Raw genomic sequence first — 17,293 nt, 5'->3', positions numbered from 1 at the left:
TTCAAAATATAACATATAAGAAAATTCTAACATATAAGAAAAATATAACATATAAGGTGTCCTCATTTTTGTATTTTAAAGTCGTTTTAAAAAAAATATATATAACATATAAGATTTTCTCATTTTTGTAATTTAAAGTCATTTTAAGAAATTCAAAATATAACATATAAGAAAAAATCTAATTTTTTTTATTATATGGTTAATGTGATTGTTTAATTTTTTTTAATTATAAATTTAAACAAAAATGAAGAAGGATGTAAAATTGTTATCAAATCTTTATTATTCATAATCATTAATTGTCATATATATGTAAATCATATTAGGTAATTCTGTAGCTTTTATTTAAGGAAAGAATACACACTTCCTATATTTTAGGTTAATATAATGTTATCTAGTGTTATATAATTATGGAATAATGTGACACCATTAGATTAAACTATACTTTATATTAGATGCTATATAATTCTTTGAAATGGAATTTAGAAGGCATTTAGAGTGACACCTAGGATTTAGATTTTTTTTAATTAATACAAAATTAAGGTTCTAATTTTTCAAATGTTTCTCAATTAATATATAGGGGATGCATGGTTATGTCCTACATGGATGGACCGTTCTTACATCAAAGCCGTAATTGACGCTTTTGGAATACACTCGATGGAAAGAAAACTAGAAACACTATGAACTCCAAAAGCCTTACAGCGAATAACGGCAAATAAAGTTCAACATTTTGTTTATATTCTATAGACTATAGACTAGGTTAAGACACGCGCCTTGCGCGGAACGAACATTATATATACTATTTTTATATGTTATATGTTCTTTTACATATTTATAAAATAATAAATATATATTAAATAATTAAAAAGTCAGTAACTATTACATATATAACTAAATTGATGTGTCCACAGAAATAAATTTTATTAATCCAAACAATCACTTTTTCTATTTTATATGGTATATGGTATATAATTAAATTTAAATGAAATTAACATATATATATATATTAAATGAAGCTTTCCACTCATTTATATTTTTTTGTAAATTTTTATAACAAAAACTTTAAATCACAGATAACAAAATTTTCATTGTGTGATTAATAGTTTTAGTAATTTATAAATTATTAAAAAATTCAAGGCTAAGTTTAAAATTTAAATATTTAGTTGTCAATATTTGTCAATAGCTTTTACCAAAAATATTTCTTCAAAGTAAATTTCAAAATTAAAATATTTATATATTTTGTATGGTATATAGTTTAATTTTAATATATATATATATATATATATATATATATATATATATATCTTTTACACTTATCATAACAAAAAAATTGTAATTATTTGTATTTTATCATAACAAAAAATTTAAATCGTATATCACAAATATCTGAATGTGAGATTTTTAACAGTTTTAGTAATTTATAGTCGTTTAGAAAAAATCAAATTATAACATATACAGAAAAATCTAAAATTTTATTATATGGTTAATGTAATTGTTTAATTTATTTTATTAATTTCAAATTAAACAAATATGATAAAGAATACACTAATTTTTATCAAATCTTTATTATCAAAATCATTAATTTTCATATATACTTTAGCTACATTAGGCAATTCCGTAATTTTTATTTAAGGAAAGAATGAAAAACATTAATAATGAATTTATTGTTAATTTAATAAAAAGCTTATTATATATTTAGATGGACCGACCTAATTCTCTAAGAATTCTAAGACTCATTGTGGTGATGACACATGACTACCTAAAATGTTGTAATGCTTCTCTTTTAATATATAGGGGATTCGCGATCTTCAGAACAATATTTATTTTCACCATGACGAAATTGATGATGACGGTGAGTGTATAATATCTATTAAAAGCAATATGAGACATTATATATACCAAATGATTAAAGTAGTAACGACTAATCACGGATATATACTCATATCATATGTTTAATAAAATTAAAATAAAAGAACTTTTCATATTTGAAAATTATTATTTTAAAAAGTACAATCAAACTATAAAATATGCTAATGAAAATCAAGAGATAAAATATGAAAAGTAGACTAAACTAACTTTGAATTATCATTATTTATACTTTCTGGCATTTCTACTTTCATACTTTCAAGAGATAAAATATGAAAAGTAGACTAAAGTAATCATGTGATGTATTGGATAATGATAACAATTAAAAGATTATCAGTAATGTACCAAGTTGTTATTGCATTTTTTTACAGTTGAATTATCATTATTTATATACTTTCTAGCATTTCTATTGGTGTTTGAAAAGCTCCCTCCTGTGACCACATAATTGTTGGGATTGGGAGTTGTGTTATTGTCATTTACAAAAATAAACTTTGTAGTTTCTACCAAAAAATGTTATGTTAGTGGATGTTCGTTTACTTTATGGATTTAATTATTTCAACCAACATTATAACAAGAAATTCAAACTATAGTCACCTGGTATTAGTTTCTCTTTTCAGACAAAAAAAATACTTATGTATTGGATTTTATCAGTATCATTAAGACAAGGTTATGAACAAAATGCATAGAACAAATACTTGTTGTTTGAATCATGTGCTTGTATTACAGACAAACACTTACTACACAGTAAAGCATAACGAGCAGAAACACATTTAATAATTTAACCCTGACTTAACAACTTGTTTTGAAAATTTCTACTGTATTGTTTAACTTTATTATAAGACAAATAGTGGTCGATATCACATGAACTTATTTAGTGATGTCTCTTGAGAGCTAAAACATCCCAGAGGTGAAGAAGAATGCTAATAGTGTAAACAATATTCAAACTGTTTTGCGCTCCAACGTTCGGAAATACAATAGGGATACTCGTGATTCATCCAACGGTCACAATTCTCCATGTGAATCTCTTCATGGCCTTTTGTATAAAATTTCAAAAATAAAATTATTCTCTTTTTTCACTACTTCTATAAATAAAGGTTGATTATTTGTTCCAGATCCCACAAATTGTCAGAGTTTTTTCTTTGATTAAAGTAAAAAGGAAAATATCTTTTTGCAGCTTCCTGTCCAAGTGAAGCAACAATAATAAAACAGTCTTTTTATTTATTCACCTTTATACCCTTACAAGTCAAAGTTAACTCCTGTCAGGTTCCTTTGTCTGAGAAAAAAAAGATCTTATTTTTAACCATTCTTGTGCTAAACTAATCAAACCCATTTCCCAAAATGCAAAACCTGAGATGGGTTTTGAATCTCTTACTTGTTTCTTCTTTTGTTCACACATCATCACAAGCAATCTGCACAAGCCAAGACAGAGCAGCACTACTAGCTTTCAAATCAAGCATCACCAAAGACACAACTGGAGTTCTGTCTTCATGGGTCGGTAAAGACTGTTGCAACGGTGAATGGGAAGGTGTTCAATGCAATCCATCCACCGGGAAAGTCACAAACTTGGTGTTGAGAAACTCCTTGAACGAACCTACACTCTACATGATAGGCACGTTATCACCTGCTCTAGGGAACCTCGGATCTCTCCAGGTTTTGTTCATTTCTGGAACCAAGTTCATCGCTGGCTCGATCCCCAACACCTTCTCTAAGCTAACTAGTCTTACTCAGCTTGTCCTCGATGATAACTCTCTCAAAGGGAACGTTCCTTCTTGTTTAGGCCATCTTCCGTTCTTGGAGATTCTTTCATTGGCTGGAAACCGCTTCTCAGGTGTTGTCCCAGCAAGTTTAGGAAGCTTGAGAAGCCTCTCTGTAATGATGTTGGCTCGAAACTCTCTCTCTGGTCCAATCCCAGTGACGTTCAAGAACCTTGTCAAGCTTCAGACTCTTGACCTCAGCTTCAATTCGTTATCTGGACCGATACCAAACTTCATAGGCCAGTTTCGGAATCTAACAACTCTTGATCTCTCCAGCAACAGATTCTCCGGGGGACTACCGGTTTCTGTTTACACTTTGGGGAAGCTTCAGGACATGTCGCTGGAGCGGAATGATCTATCCGGACCAATCTCTGACCGAATCAGCAACTTGAAGTCTCTCTCTAGCCTTGACTTGAGCAGCAACAAGTTCAACGGTCACATACCAGCATCCATTACAAGACTTCAGAGTCTCTGGTCTCTCAATCTCTCAAGAAACCATTTCTCTGATCCTCTGCCTGTTGTAGGAATCAGAGGTTTTCCTTCTTTGCTGTCCGTTGATCTTTCCTACAACAACCTTAATCTTGGAGCAGTTCCAAGCTGGATTAAAGAGAAGCGACTCACGGAGATTAACTTAGCTGGTTGCAAACTGAGAGGAGCCTTTCCGAAGCTAACAAGACCACACGACGTGACTTCGCTAGACTTGTCTGACAACTTCCTCACAGGTGATGTTTCGGCTTTTCTAGCTAATATGACTAGTCTACAGAAAGTGAAGCTCTCAAAGAACCAGCTCAGGTTTGATCTCTCAAAGCTCAAGTTGCCAGAAGGAGTCTCTTCCGTTGATCTAAGTTCGAATCTAGTGACTGGCTCGCTTTCAAGCCTGTTAAACGACAAGACAAGTCGCTTCTTGGAAGAGGTTCATCTCAGCAACAATCAAATCTCAGGGAGGATCCCTGATTTCACAGAGAGCTTGAACCTGAAAGTACTCAACATAGGGAGCAACAAGATCAGTGGACAAATCCCAAGTTCAATATCAAACCTTGTTGAGCTTGTGAGATTAGACATCTCAAGGAATCACGTTTCAGGAGTCATACCTCAGGGTTTAGGCCAGCTTATGCAGCTGAACTGGCTAGACCTCTCGATCAATGCACTTACGGGGAGAATCCCGGATAGCTTGTTGAACATCAAGGCGATGAAACACGTGAGTTTCAGGGCCAACAGGTTGTGCGGACTGATTCCACAAGGAAGACCGCTCAACATCTTCCCTGCAGCTGCTTATCTTCATAACCTTTGCTTGTGTGGCAAGCCGTTACCACCTTGCAGGAAGACAACGAAGTGAAAACAAACACACATTTTAAGGTGGCCAGTCCAAACGCTGACTTGATTGATCTTAATCCTATCACTTTTATGTAATTCTTGAGAAAATAGATGATATCTTCTATTTGTCTTTTTACTCGTTTTCTTACTATTCTATTGTTTAATCTCTGCTTGTATACTTCTGTTTCCATCTAAATAAAATATTATCACTTTGATTCAACAAGCGGAACACAAACTGACTAAAACACTGATTCTAAACCAAGAGATAACTTCCGATTCTACATCGTTCAAAAACAAAAAGGATTACCATTCTGTGAACTACAAAAACTTCCCTTGCTCACAGCTACCTTCAGATAACTAGTTTAACGGAAACTAAGGTTTAAAATATACAATGTACCGACACGATAAAAAGCTAAGTCCATTTCGATGAGATCATACCCAACGAAAGATTAAGATATCTAGTAGTCATCCAAAATCTCATCTTCTGCTTCTTCTTTACCTTCATTCTCCTCAGCCTGTTTCTCATCGGCATCATCAGCTTGTTTCTCTTCAGCATCATCATCTGATTGCTTCTCCTCATCCTCTTCCTGAAAAAGTCACCATATCATTTTAGGACTCAAGACTCCATTGTATAATGAGAAAAAAAAAAGACAAACAATTAATAAACGAAACACATACTTCCTCATCAGCATCGTTGCTCTCCAGTGACTTGTTATACTCTGCCTTAAGTTCAGCAGCCTTATCCAAATAAACTTTCTTTTCCTAAATGATCAAATAACACAACCAGAGTTAGACCACAATAAGCAAATCACCGGTAAACTAAGGGAAGAAACAAAGAACAGAGCAACTCACTTCCTCAGTCAAAGACTTCCACTTCTCACCACCCTGCTTTGCAACCTACGACCAATATAAAAAGCACAGTCTATTAAATCTTCATAAACACTAGCATATCATAGAGAAACCATAGTCTACTAATCATCATAAACAATAGCACACTAATCAATTAATCATGTAAAGTAACAAACTTGGCTACGACATACGATCAAATAGAAAGAAACTCAGTTACAGCTTACATCCTTAACGTTAGAAGAAGGATTCTCTTCTTTGAAAGTTTTGCGGAAATCATTCCTGCAAAATCGAAAGACAATGTCAGCATCACCACCCCTAACAAAACCAAAACAATTGCGTAAAGCACGAAGATTACATGAAAATGAAGAAGGCAGTAAGAGGACGCTTGAGCTTGTTAGAGGTAGATGAGCTCTTCTTATTCTTCTCATCCTTGGCCTTCCTGACTCTCTTTGCCTTAGGTTCATCAGATGTAGACTTCTTCCTGAAGAATCCAAAACATTACAAGGAACTCAATATCACACATAGAATAAGAAGTAAGTCTAACGAGTGTTATTACCTCTCTACAGGTTTCTTCTTAGCCTCAGCTTGCATCTCAACAACTTGAGCTTCTGAGAAAAGTAAAGAGATAAACTAATCACAACTCAGTCACTATTATGAACACTCAAACAGAGATATGGATTTACCGAGATTGACTCGAATTTTAGCGTCGAGGCTGCAATTGTGCATACTTATAAGCGCAACAGCTACGTTCTTGTTACATCCTTCACTGAAAAATCGTTTAAAAAATCACAAACCATATGAGAAACCCCCAAATCAAACCCTAAGAAGTATCCAAGTCAAATCTTAGATCGGAACCAAAAGTAAATTAGTACCATCGAGCAAAAGCGCTGCCATCTTTAGCACGTAGCAAGGTATTGCTGTTGTTTTTCGCGGTGGATTCATCTTTCGTTTCAGCTTCCACTCTCTTCCTCTGCTTCGCTGCGTTTGATTTCGACGATCCACCACCACCACCACCGGCCATCTCTTTCGTTTCGACGATCGGTAGACGAGAGAAATAAAAAACTCTGTTGCGATAATTTCCTCGCCGGAGAATATTCGCTTCGATGAGGGAGAAGTGATTTAGAGAGGGAAACGAGACTCGTTTTTCCCGCCAACACAATTATTGTTTTGTGTGACACGGATCTATGAGCTGGCGATCTAATCCACCGTTGGTGCGGCGCAAGCGAGGAAAATAAACGGTTTGGATTCGCTTCTGCTGCTATTTATTTTGTTGTGCTGTGTCTTTTACTTTGTTTTAATTAGGGCTTTTGGGGGTAAAATTGTTGGGCTGTAAGGGCCCATTTCATTTAATAGCTAGATATTTTGGGTATGGCCGATAGTAACCTTAAATTGGTCTTCTTGACCAATCGACTCAAAACAATAATGGTCCAGCCCAATATATAGACTGTATATAAGAGCATGATTATTGTTACCTGCCTCATTTCAGTTTCTCAAACTATAAATTGGTGTTTATTTTCACCTTTTTTTTTAACAACCAGATTTTCAGTTTTATATACGGTATAACCTCTATAAATTAATACTCAATAAATTAATAATTTTTATAAATTAATAAATTTTGTCAGTCCCAACTTGGACCAATATAAAATATGACACAAATCGGTAAAATAATAAGATAATAATATTTTTAAAACTCTCGTGTAAATTTATTGTCTCAAAAATATCATAAATTAATAAATAATATATAAGAACTTATGCATATATCTAAGATAGTCTACTAAAATATGAGTCTACTATTGCATGTTTCTTCTTAAAATCAAAATATTTTTGGAGCTCATCTCTGATTTTTCTTATTGCATCAAGAACTCGTGGTGTTGTCTTCTCGAACTACATCCAAAAATTGTGACGAGTTTTAGAAGCGGCAATTGCTTCCTTACGTGTAACTGTTTCCACATCATCATCTTCTGGTTCATCATCAACATTAAGAACACTAGCCACAATTTCATCTAAACTTTGAAATTCTAAGCATGTATCATTTTCACCGGGATAATCGAGTAGGGTATTAACATCCATTCTATTGTGATAGCCAAGATTATTAATCACAACCTCAAGTTCATGAATGTCAATTTACTTTTAACATATATAATGGTATATACAATAATTCTCCTAAAGCAACAAAAAGAAAATTTAAATGAGAAAACATGAGCATTACGTAAAACATGAAATTATGTAAATGTAAGAAAAAATAAATTCAAATAAAAAGAAAACATAAAAGAATATACATTTGCAGAAAACTTCTGATTCAAATAAAAGAAATATTTGGGAATTTGTGAAACTTCACTATATATCTATAAATTAATATCTTTATAAATTAATAAAATTTCAATGTCCCAACATTATTAATTTATAAAGATTATACTATTTGTTTTACATGATTAGTGATAGATATCGCTGACTATAAGAATTGTTTAACTAAACTTCAAATTATTAAACTATTCTCTTTTTCCAATTTTTTTTTCAGTTAAAAGGATTACTAATAAATCAGATTAAAGTTCATCATTTGATGGAATAGATAGATCTAATATAAACTTCTCCTTGATCTTGCTCCTTCTACAAACTAAGCTCTTGAAAGCTTCCCATGGATCTAGAATTGTTTTTGCTTACTATAGTGTTTCGCCAGATATGCGTACACTAGGACCAAGTATTCCAAAATCACAATTTTATTAAAATATTAATCTGGTGTTTTGTCTGTCTGTTGATTATTTTTTTGATTTTGTTTCGTATATGATATGCTTCAAGTTGTTGTTGGTTTTGTGTTCAATTTTCCATATGAAATTGTTCAAACTCATGCCACGGTTGTGCACACATTTTTGGTTTCAAATTTGCCAAGCACACAGATCGTGAAACTATTGTTGTTCATGGTGGTGATTATTATTGGTTATTATAACCAAGTTTATATTGATGATACAAACCTGAATATTCAAATGATTCACTAAAATGACGCATCAATTACCAATTTTTAAATACATTCAGTTATATTATTTTTAAAAAAATTATGATAATAGGCATAATATAATATAAGAAAATTGCAGTCCTCTCTAATTGCTCTCAAGGTGGACAAATTACAATCCTTAGTTTTTGAACATTGATTAAAAACGCTATTACACATGCACTAGATAATTCTGTTGAATACAATGTTGGCATTAGTACCCAAAACTAATGGAGAAAAAATGTTGTTGATATTGACCTCTGACTTTTTTTTTATGATAGATATATTTTTTGATTATCCATATTCATGTTTGGAAACAAATCTTTTGTTGTTGGTATTTATTTACAAACCATCTTCACAAGTTTAGATGGGATGAATCAAAAATAGAGTGGATAAGCTGGAGTTTGATAGATAGGCTCATCTTTGGCCCATACGAATTTGGTTTGGGTATATTCACACACTCACAAGTATCTTTATATATCAGAGGGTCTCTTAACACTTTTTCAACCAAAGAGAATCATGAAGCTCAAACTCTTCTCTAGTTCTCTTCATTTGTTTCTTCTGATTTCAGTTTTCATCTCAGATGGTATTTACACCGTGTATTCATCAAGAAACCTCCTTCGGACCACCGAAAAAGTTTCATGTCCAATGAACTTTCAGTTTATGAACTACACGATCATAACAAGCCGATGCAAAGGTCAGTTCTCTTCATTTGTTTCTTCTGATTTCAGTTTTCATCTCAGATGGTATTTACACCGTGTATTCATCAAGAAACCTCCTTCGGACCACCGAAAAAGTTTCATGTCCAATGAACTTTCAGTTTATGAACTACACGATCATAACAAGCCGATGCAAAGGTCCCCATTTTCAACACATAGAATGTTGTGACGCCTTCAAGGAATTTGCATGTCTTTACATAAATTAAATTAACGACGAGCGCACTGATTGTCTAACCCTTATGCTCAGCAATATCAAACTTTATGGTGGATACCCGGTTGGACTGTTTTCAAGCTATTGCCTCCTATACGGCAAACAACTTTCCGATTGCTAATAATGTTTTTCATAAACCGGGTGGTCCTAATATTCTTCATATATTTTATGTTCTTCAATAATGTTTTCCACATGTTATTGAAATATTAAAATTTGTACTGTCATGTTCCTTTGCTCACTTGCCATCTCCTAATCTGGATGCTCTCGTGCCTTTTCCCCTTCCTGTTGATCTTGCTCCTTCTACAAACCAAGCTCTTGGAAGCTTTCCATGGATCTAGAGTTGCTTTTGCTTACTATAGTGTTTCGCCAGATATGCGTCCACTAGGACCAAGTATTCCAAAATCACAATTTTATTAACATATTAATCTGGTGTTTTGTCTGTCTGTTGATTATTTGTTTTATTTTGTTTTGTATATGATATGCTTCAAGGTGTTGTTGGTTTTGTGTTCAATTTTCCATATAAAATTATTCAAACTCATGCCACGGTTGTGCACATTTTTGGTTCCAAATTTGCCAAACACACAGGTCGTGGAACTATTGTTGTTCATGGCGGTGATGACTATTGGTTATTATAACCAAGTTTATATTGATGATACAAACCTGAATATTCAAACGATTCACTAAAATGACGCATCAATTACCAATTTTTAAATACATTCAGTTATATTATTTTTAAAAAATTTATGATAATAGGCAGAATATAATATAAGAAAATTGTAGTCCTCTCTCATTGCTCTCAAGGTGGACAAATTACAATCTTTAGTTTTTTGAACATTGATTAAAAACGCTATTACACATGCACTAGGTAATTCTGTTGAATACATTGTGGGCATTAGTACCCAAAACTATTGGAGAAAAAAATGTTGTTGATATTGACCTCTGATTTTTTTTTTATGATAGATATATTTTTTGATTATCCATATTCATGTTTGGAAACAAATCTTTTGTTGTTGGTATTTATTTACAAACCATCTTCACAAGTTTATATGAGATGAATCAAAAATAGAGTGGATAAGCTGGAGTTTGATAGATAGGATCATCTTTGGCCCATACGAATTTGGTTTGGGTATGTTCATAACTCACAAGTATCTTTATATATCAGAGGGTCTCTTAACACTTTTTTTTTTTGACAACAGCACTTTTTCAACCAAAGAGAATCATGAAGCTTAAACTCCTCTCTAGTTCTCTTCACTTGTTTCTTCTGATTTCAGTTTTCATCTCAGATGGTATTTACACCGTGTATTCATCAAGAAACCTCCTTCGGACCACCGAAAAAAGTTTCATGTCCAATGAACTTTCAGTTTATGAACTACACGATCATAACAAGCCGATGCAAATGTCCCCATTTCCAACACATAGAATGTTGTGATGCCTTCAAGGAATTTGCATGTCTTTACATAAATTACATTAACGACGAAAGCACTGATTGTTTAACCCTTATGCTCAACAATATCAAACTTTATGGTGGATACCCGGTTGGACTGTTTTCAAGCTATTGCCTCCTATACGGCAAACAACTTTTCGATTGCTAATAATGTTTTTCATAAACCGGGTGGTCCTAATATTCTTCATATATTTTATGTTCTTCAATAATGTTTTCCATAAGTTATTGAAATATTAAAATTTGTACTGTCATGTTCCTTTGCTCGCTTGCCATTTCCTAATCTGGATGCTCTCGTGACTTCTCCCCTTCCTGTTTTTCTTTCTCCTTCTACAAACTAAGCTCTTGGAAGCTTCCCATGGATCTAGAGTTGCTTTTGCTTACTACATTGTTTCGCCAGATATGCGTCCACTAGGACCAAGTATTCCAAAATCACAATTTTATTAACATATTAATCTGGTGTTTTGTCTGTCTGTTGATTATTTGTTTTATTTTGTTTTGTATATGATATGCTTCAAGGTGTTGTTGGTTTTGTGTTCAATTTTCCATATGAAATTGTTCAAACTCATGCCACGGTTGTGCACATTTTTTGTTCCAAATTTGCCAAGCACACAGGTCGTGGAACTATTGTTGTTCATGGCGTCAATGACTATTGATTATTATAACCAAGTTTATATTGATGATACAAACCTGAATATTCAAATAATTCACTAAAATGACGCATCAATTACCAATTTTTAAATACATTCAGTTATATTATTTTTAAAAAATTTATGATAATAGGCAGAATATAATATAAGAAAACTGTAGTCCTCTCTCATTGCTCTCAAGGTGGACAAATTACAATCTTTAGTTTTTTGAACATTGATTAAAAACGCTATTACACATGCACTAGGTAATTCTGTTGAATACATTGTGGGCATTAGTACCCAAAACTATTGGAGAAAAAAATGTTGTTGATATTGACCTCTGATTTTTTTTTTATGATAGATATATTTTTTGATTATCCATATTCATGTTTGGAAACAAATCTTTTGTTGTTGGTATTTATTTACAAACCATCTTCACAAGTTTAGATGGGATGAATAAAAAATAGAGTGGATAAGCTGGAGTTTGATAGATAGGCCTATCTTTGGCCCATACGAATTTGGTTTGGGTATGTTCACACACTCACAAGTATCTTTATATATCAGAGGGTCTCTTAACACTTCTTCAACCACAGAGAATCATGAAGCTCAAACTCCTCTCTAGTTCTCTTCACTTGTTTCTTCTGATTTCAGTTTTCATCTCAGATGGTATTTACACCGTGTATTCATCAAGAAACCTCCTTCGGACCACCGAAAAAGTTTCATGTCCAATGAACTTTCAGTTTATGAACTACACGATCATAACAAGCCGATGCAAAGGTCCCCATTTCCAACACATAGAATGTTGTGATGCCTTCAAGGAATTTGCATGTCCTTACAGAAATTACATCAACGACGAGAGCACTGATTGTCTAACCCTTATGCTCAGCAATATCAAACTTTATGGTGGATATCCGGTTGGACTGTTTTCAAGCTATTGCCTCCTATACGGCAAACAACTTTCTGATTGCTAATAATGTTTTTCATAAACCGGGTGGTCTTAATATTCTTCATATATTTTATGTTCTTCAATAATGTTTTTCATATGTTATGTTTCAAATTTTTTGTTATAAATATAAGATTGGCGTACTTAATCTTAAGTTCTCAACGTAGAAGTGTTTACGCGAATGAAGTAATGAACATGAATATATGTTATGTTTTAAAAATTATGTTATAAACATAAGATTGACATACATAATCTCAAGTTCTCAACGTAGAAGTGTTTACGCGAATGAAGTAATGAACATGAAAATATGTTATTTTTTTATATGCAACATGAAAATATGTTATATTTTTAAAAAATTGTTATAAACATGAATATATGTTATGTTTAAAAACTTTGTTATAAATATAAGATTGACATACATAATCTCAACCTAGAAGTGTTTATGCGGATGAAATAACGAACATGAATGAAGTAATGATAATTGAATTATGTGTACTTTTTCATTCCAAAAAAGTTACATAAAAAAAACTAAACAAGAATGGGTTTATTTGTGAAATAACCAAGAAAAAGAGGAATTAGTTTTGTAAGCGAGAGGGTAGAGAGAAAGAGGAAAAAAAAAGAGGAGAGAGTGTGTGAATTTAGTTAGATAATGAGTTATTTTTTTGGGGTTATTTCACCTAATTTCCCAATAAAAATTTATGTTAGACCTTTATTTTTGATGTATTTTATGATTATCCATATACACAACACATATCTTGAAACTATAAAAAATCTTCTATTGTTGGTATTTATTTACTTACCATCTTCGCAACTTAGATGGGATGAGATCAAATCTTGGAGTGGATAAGCTTGAGTTTGTTAGATGGGTTAATAGAAACAAACATAGGACAATCAAGAAAAATATATTTTCTTTATCTAAAAAGATATCTAAAAGTAGTTTCATGGCCGATTATGAGATTTTTGGGGCTGTAGAAGATATATTAAAGATTTCAATAAAAATATTTTTTACAAATTTATGGGAATATATCTGTGTAATTTTTTAAAAATAATTTGAGGACTTGGGATGCATATTTCAAATGTCTCAAAGTATATAACAATTCAAAATCTAAAAAATTGACAATACTATTTTCAATTAACAATGAAGTTCTTAAGAAAAAAATTGTGGTTTGGGTTTTTGGGGTTTGAAGCTAAAGATAGGTCGTGGCGACCTCAAGCATCTCGTTCCTGCTGCATCTGGATCTCTGTCTCCTTTCCCCGCCGCACCTGCTTCTCCGCTCCCCTCTCCAGATGTCATTTTCCGAGCTTATCACCCTTCGATTTCCCGTTCCCTTGTTACAAATCCAAATCTGCCATCTCCCACACTATCCCCCTTTCCTCGTCCTACTTCTTGAACCTGAAGATGAACATGAGGCTCAACTAGATCTCAACAATCCTCTTGAGCCTAAAGAGCCTAAACCAGATCTCAATGATCCTGTTGAACCTGAAGAGTCTGAACCAGATCTCAACCCATTCGCCAACTTTCCTCTAGGAACTTTCCCCTCTGACCTTATCTGCTGGATCGAGCGTCGTGCTTGCTCACTACCCACTCTCGCCAAATACCACTCCATTGGGTGAAGGTATTTTGAGATTAAACCACAGGAGTTGGAGGGGCAAGTCCTTGTGGAGAATGAAGAGGATAGATTCCTTGTGGAGGAGGTATTCCGAAAGTTTTGTAGATGATATGCCTCAAGAAGGTGTTGTTGGGGTTGTTTTCAATTTCTCTTATGAAATTGTTCGAACTCGTGTTAGGGTTGTGCACATTTGTGGTTCAGAATTTGCTTATATTTACGATCGTCATAACCATATTTATTCTCACCATGACGAATTTGACTGATGATGATGATTATATAACAATTCTTAAAAGTAATATGAAACGCTATATATAACTACTGATTAAATTTTAGTAATGACTGATCACAGATATATATATAGTAACAAATTTAATACAATTAAAAGAAAAAGTTAAAATAGAAGAATTTTTTCATACATTTTTAACAGATTATAAAATATGTTATGACAATCAAGAGATAGTACACAAATAGTTTACAATTCTTAATGACTACAATAACATTGATGCTCAAAAAGTAATCAAGTGATGTATCAGATAATGATAACAAATAAAAGATTATCAATAATGTACCAAGTTGTTATTGGATTATTTACAGTTGAATTATTATTATTTACTTTCTAGCATTTCTATTGATGTATGAAAAGCTGCCTCTGGTGACCACATAATTGATGGGATTGGGAGTTGTGTTATTGTCATTACAAAATAAACTTTGTAGTTTGTAGTGAAAGTGGTATATCGTGGACATTAGTACTTAGAAATGATATTGACTAAAATTAAAAGCTAAAAAATATAGTGAATGATAATTTTAATTATTTCAAGTATCATTTATAACAAGAAATTTAAACTACAGTCACCTGGTTATCTTTTATTAGTTTCTCTTTTCAGACAAAAAGAATTTTTTTTGTCACGAACAAAAAGAATCTTTATGTATTGGGTTTTATCACTATCATTAAGACATGGTTATGAACAAAATATATAGATAATCAATGGATAGTGTTTGAATCATGTGTAGGTGGGTGTGTCTATCACAGTAAAGCCTCACAACATAAACATATTTAATCTCTCCATGTAAGTAAGCTTGATATATTTTTCCAGATCCCATCAATTCTCAGAGTTTTTTCTTTGATTAAAGTAAAAATTAAAACATCTTTTTTGCAGCTTCCTGTCTAAGTGAAGGAACAATACTAAAACAGTATTTTATTTATTTACTAGGGGGAGTCCGCGCAGAATATTGTTTTATTATTGCTAAGAACATGATTTTTTGGATAATGTAATTATGTTGTCGTTTTTATTTTTTAAAAGCATTATTTGGTGTTTTTAATGTGTTATGTAGTAGTAGGTGATAAGTTAATATATTTTGTGTTTGTTTTTTTGAATAATGTGTTATTGTGTGTACAGTACTTGTTAATAGTGAAGTGAACCTCTAACGTAAAAGAATATTGGATTTCAATAACTTTACATCTACGCATTTGTTGATTAATTCTAAGATTAACGGTTTTAACGTCAAAATTGTATTATATTTTTTTCATATTTTTGAAAATTAAAAATTTTAAGATATTTTTTGTCCTCTTCCCATATTTTGACTTGAACCGTCACCGTCTATGTAGTTCGTTACCTTTCTGGTGTGCGGTGCTTCTCACCATCACCGAAAAAAGACTCACTTCTTTCTCTTGTTTTTCTTTGGATTCTTCACATGTGAGATTATATGGTATTTGTTATAGATCAGATTTCTGAGTTTTCAGTTATTTCTTAGTTTGATTATCTTATGATATTAATAGTGAAATAAATATATAATTTGTAAATAAAATAAGAAAAATTAGTAAAAAAATAATAAAATGGTGAAAGTTTGTGTATTTTTAGTTATTAATAAATTTAAAATTTAAAATATATTTATATTATTTTATTTATTTCGGACCAATAAGTGCGAGAAGGATTAGATAGTACACAATTAGAAATTTATGGAGTAAATTGTAATAATTTAAATGAAGAAGGATTTAAAATACAAAAAAGAAAACATGAAGACATGAAGACACATGTCAACAAACCCTCATTCCACATGTCATAAGAAGGGAAAAAACCAACTTTATATATATATATTCACCTTTATACCATTACAAGTCAAAGTTGACTCTTGTTTGTCTGAGAAACAAACCTTCTCTTTAACAATTTTTGTGTTAAACTAATCAAAACCATCTTCCCAAAATGCAAAACCTGAGATGGATTTTGAATCTCTTCCTTGTCTGACAACTTTCTCACAGGTGATGTTTCAGCTTTTATAGCTAATTTGACCAGTCTTCAGAGAGTGAAGCTCTCAAAGAACCAGCTTAGGTTTGATCTCTCAAAGCTCAAGTTGCCAGAAGGAGTCTCTTCCGTTGATCTAAGTTCGAATCTAGTGACTGGTTCTCTTTCAAGCCTGTTAAACAGCAAGACAAGCTGGTTCTTGGAAGAGGCTCATCTCAGCAACAACCAAATCTCAGGGAGGATCCCTGATTTCTCAGAGTGCTTGAACGTGAAAGTACTCAACATAGGGAACAACAAGATCGGTGGACAGATTCCAAGTTCAATATCAAACCTTTTTGAACTTGTGAGACTAGACATCTCAAGGAATCACATTACAGGAGTCATACCTCAGGGTTTAGGCCACTCGAGCAGCTCAACTGGCTAGACCTCTCGATCAATGCACTTACATGAAGAATCCTGGATAGCTTGTTGAACATCAAGGCGATGAAACATGTGAGTTTCAGGGCCAATAGATTGTGCGGACTGATTCCACAAGGAAGACCGCTCAACATCTTTCATGCTTCTGCTTATCTTCATAACTTTTTTTTTTATGATTAATATTAATAATAGAAACACAACCCATAACTGGGCACCGGAACAAGGCTTCCGGCTAACCGACGAAGAAACAACAATCCTCAGCAATAGATTAGGCTTATCACTAAGGTACAAGAAAAAGTAGGCTAAAAACAGTGGGA

At 32.6% G+C, this 17,293-nt stretch overlaps 2 protein-coding genes across 2 annotated transcripts; one reads left to right on the top strand and one right to left on the bottom strand.

Annotated features, from left to right (window-relative positions):
* The first annotated feature begins 2,986 nt into the window (after positions 1–2,986).
* LOC106319294 (LRR receptor-like serine/threonine-protein kinase FLS2) lies at positions 2,987–5,151 on the top strand. Its single transcript, XM_013757582.1, has one exon. The coding sequence runs from the start codon at positions 3,202–3,204 to the stop codon at positions 4,951–4,953; it is 1,752 nt and encodes a 583-aa protein (XP_013613036.1). The 5' UTR covers positions 2,987–3,201; the 3' UTR covers positions 4,954–5,151.
* Positions 5,152–5,167: 16 nt separating this feature from the next.
* Positions 5,168–6,897, bottom strand: LOC106319295 (high mobility group B protein 7-like). The gene is made up of 8 exons (XM_013757583.1): positions 6,653–6,897; positions 6,464–6,546; positions 6,337–6,388; positions 6,136–6,261; positions 6,005–6,059; positions 5,784–5,828; positions 5,610–5,693; positions 5,168–5,518 (listed from the first exon to the last, which is right to left on the bottom strand). The coding sequence occupies exons 1-8, from the start codon at positions 6,799–6,801 to the stop codon at positions 5,390–5,392; spliced, it is 723 nt and encodes a 240-aa protein (XP_013613037.1). The 5' UTR covers positions 6,802–6,897; the 3' UTR covers positions 5,168–5,389.
* Positions 6,898–17,293: the final 10,396 nt, after the last annotated feature.

The sequence above is a fragment of the Brassica oleracea genome, chromosome C9 (assembly GCF_000695525.1).
Source record: "Brassica oleracea var. oleracea cultivar TO1000 chromosome C9, BOL, whole genome shotgun sequence".
Taxonomy (NCBI): Eukaryota; Viridiplantae; Streptophyta; class Magnoliopsida; order Brassicales; family Brassicaceae; genus Brassica; species Brassica oleracea.
Note: the sequence above shows the minus strand (reverse complement) of the source record. Positions and strands in the feature narration are given on the sequence as shown.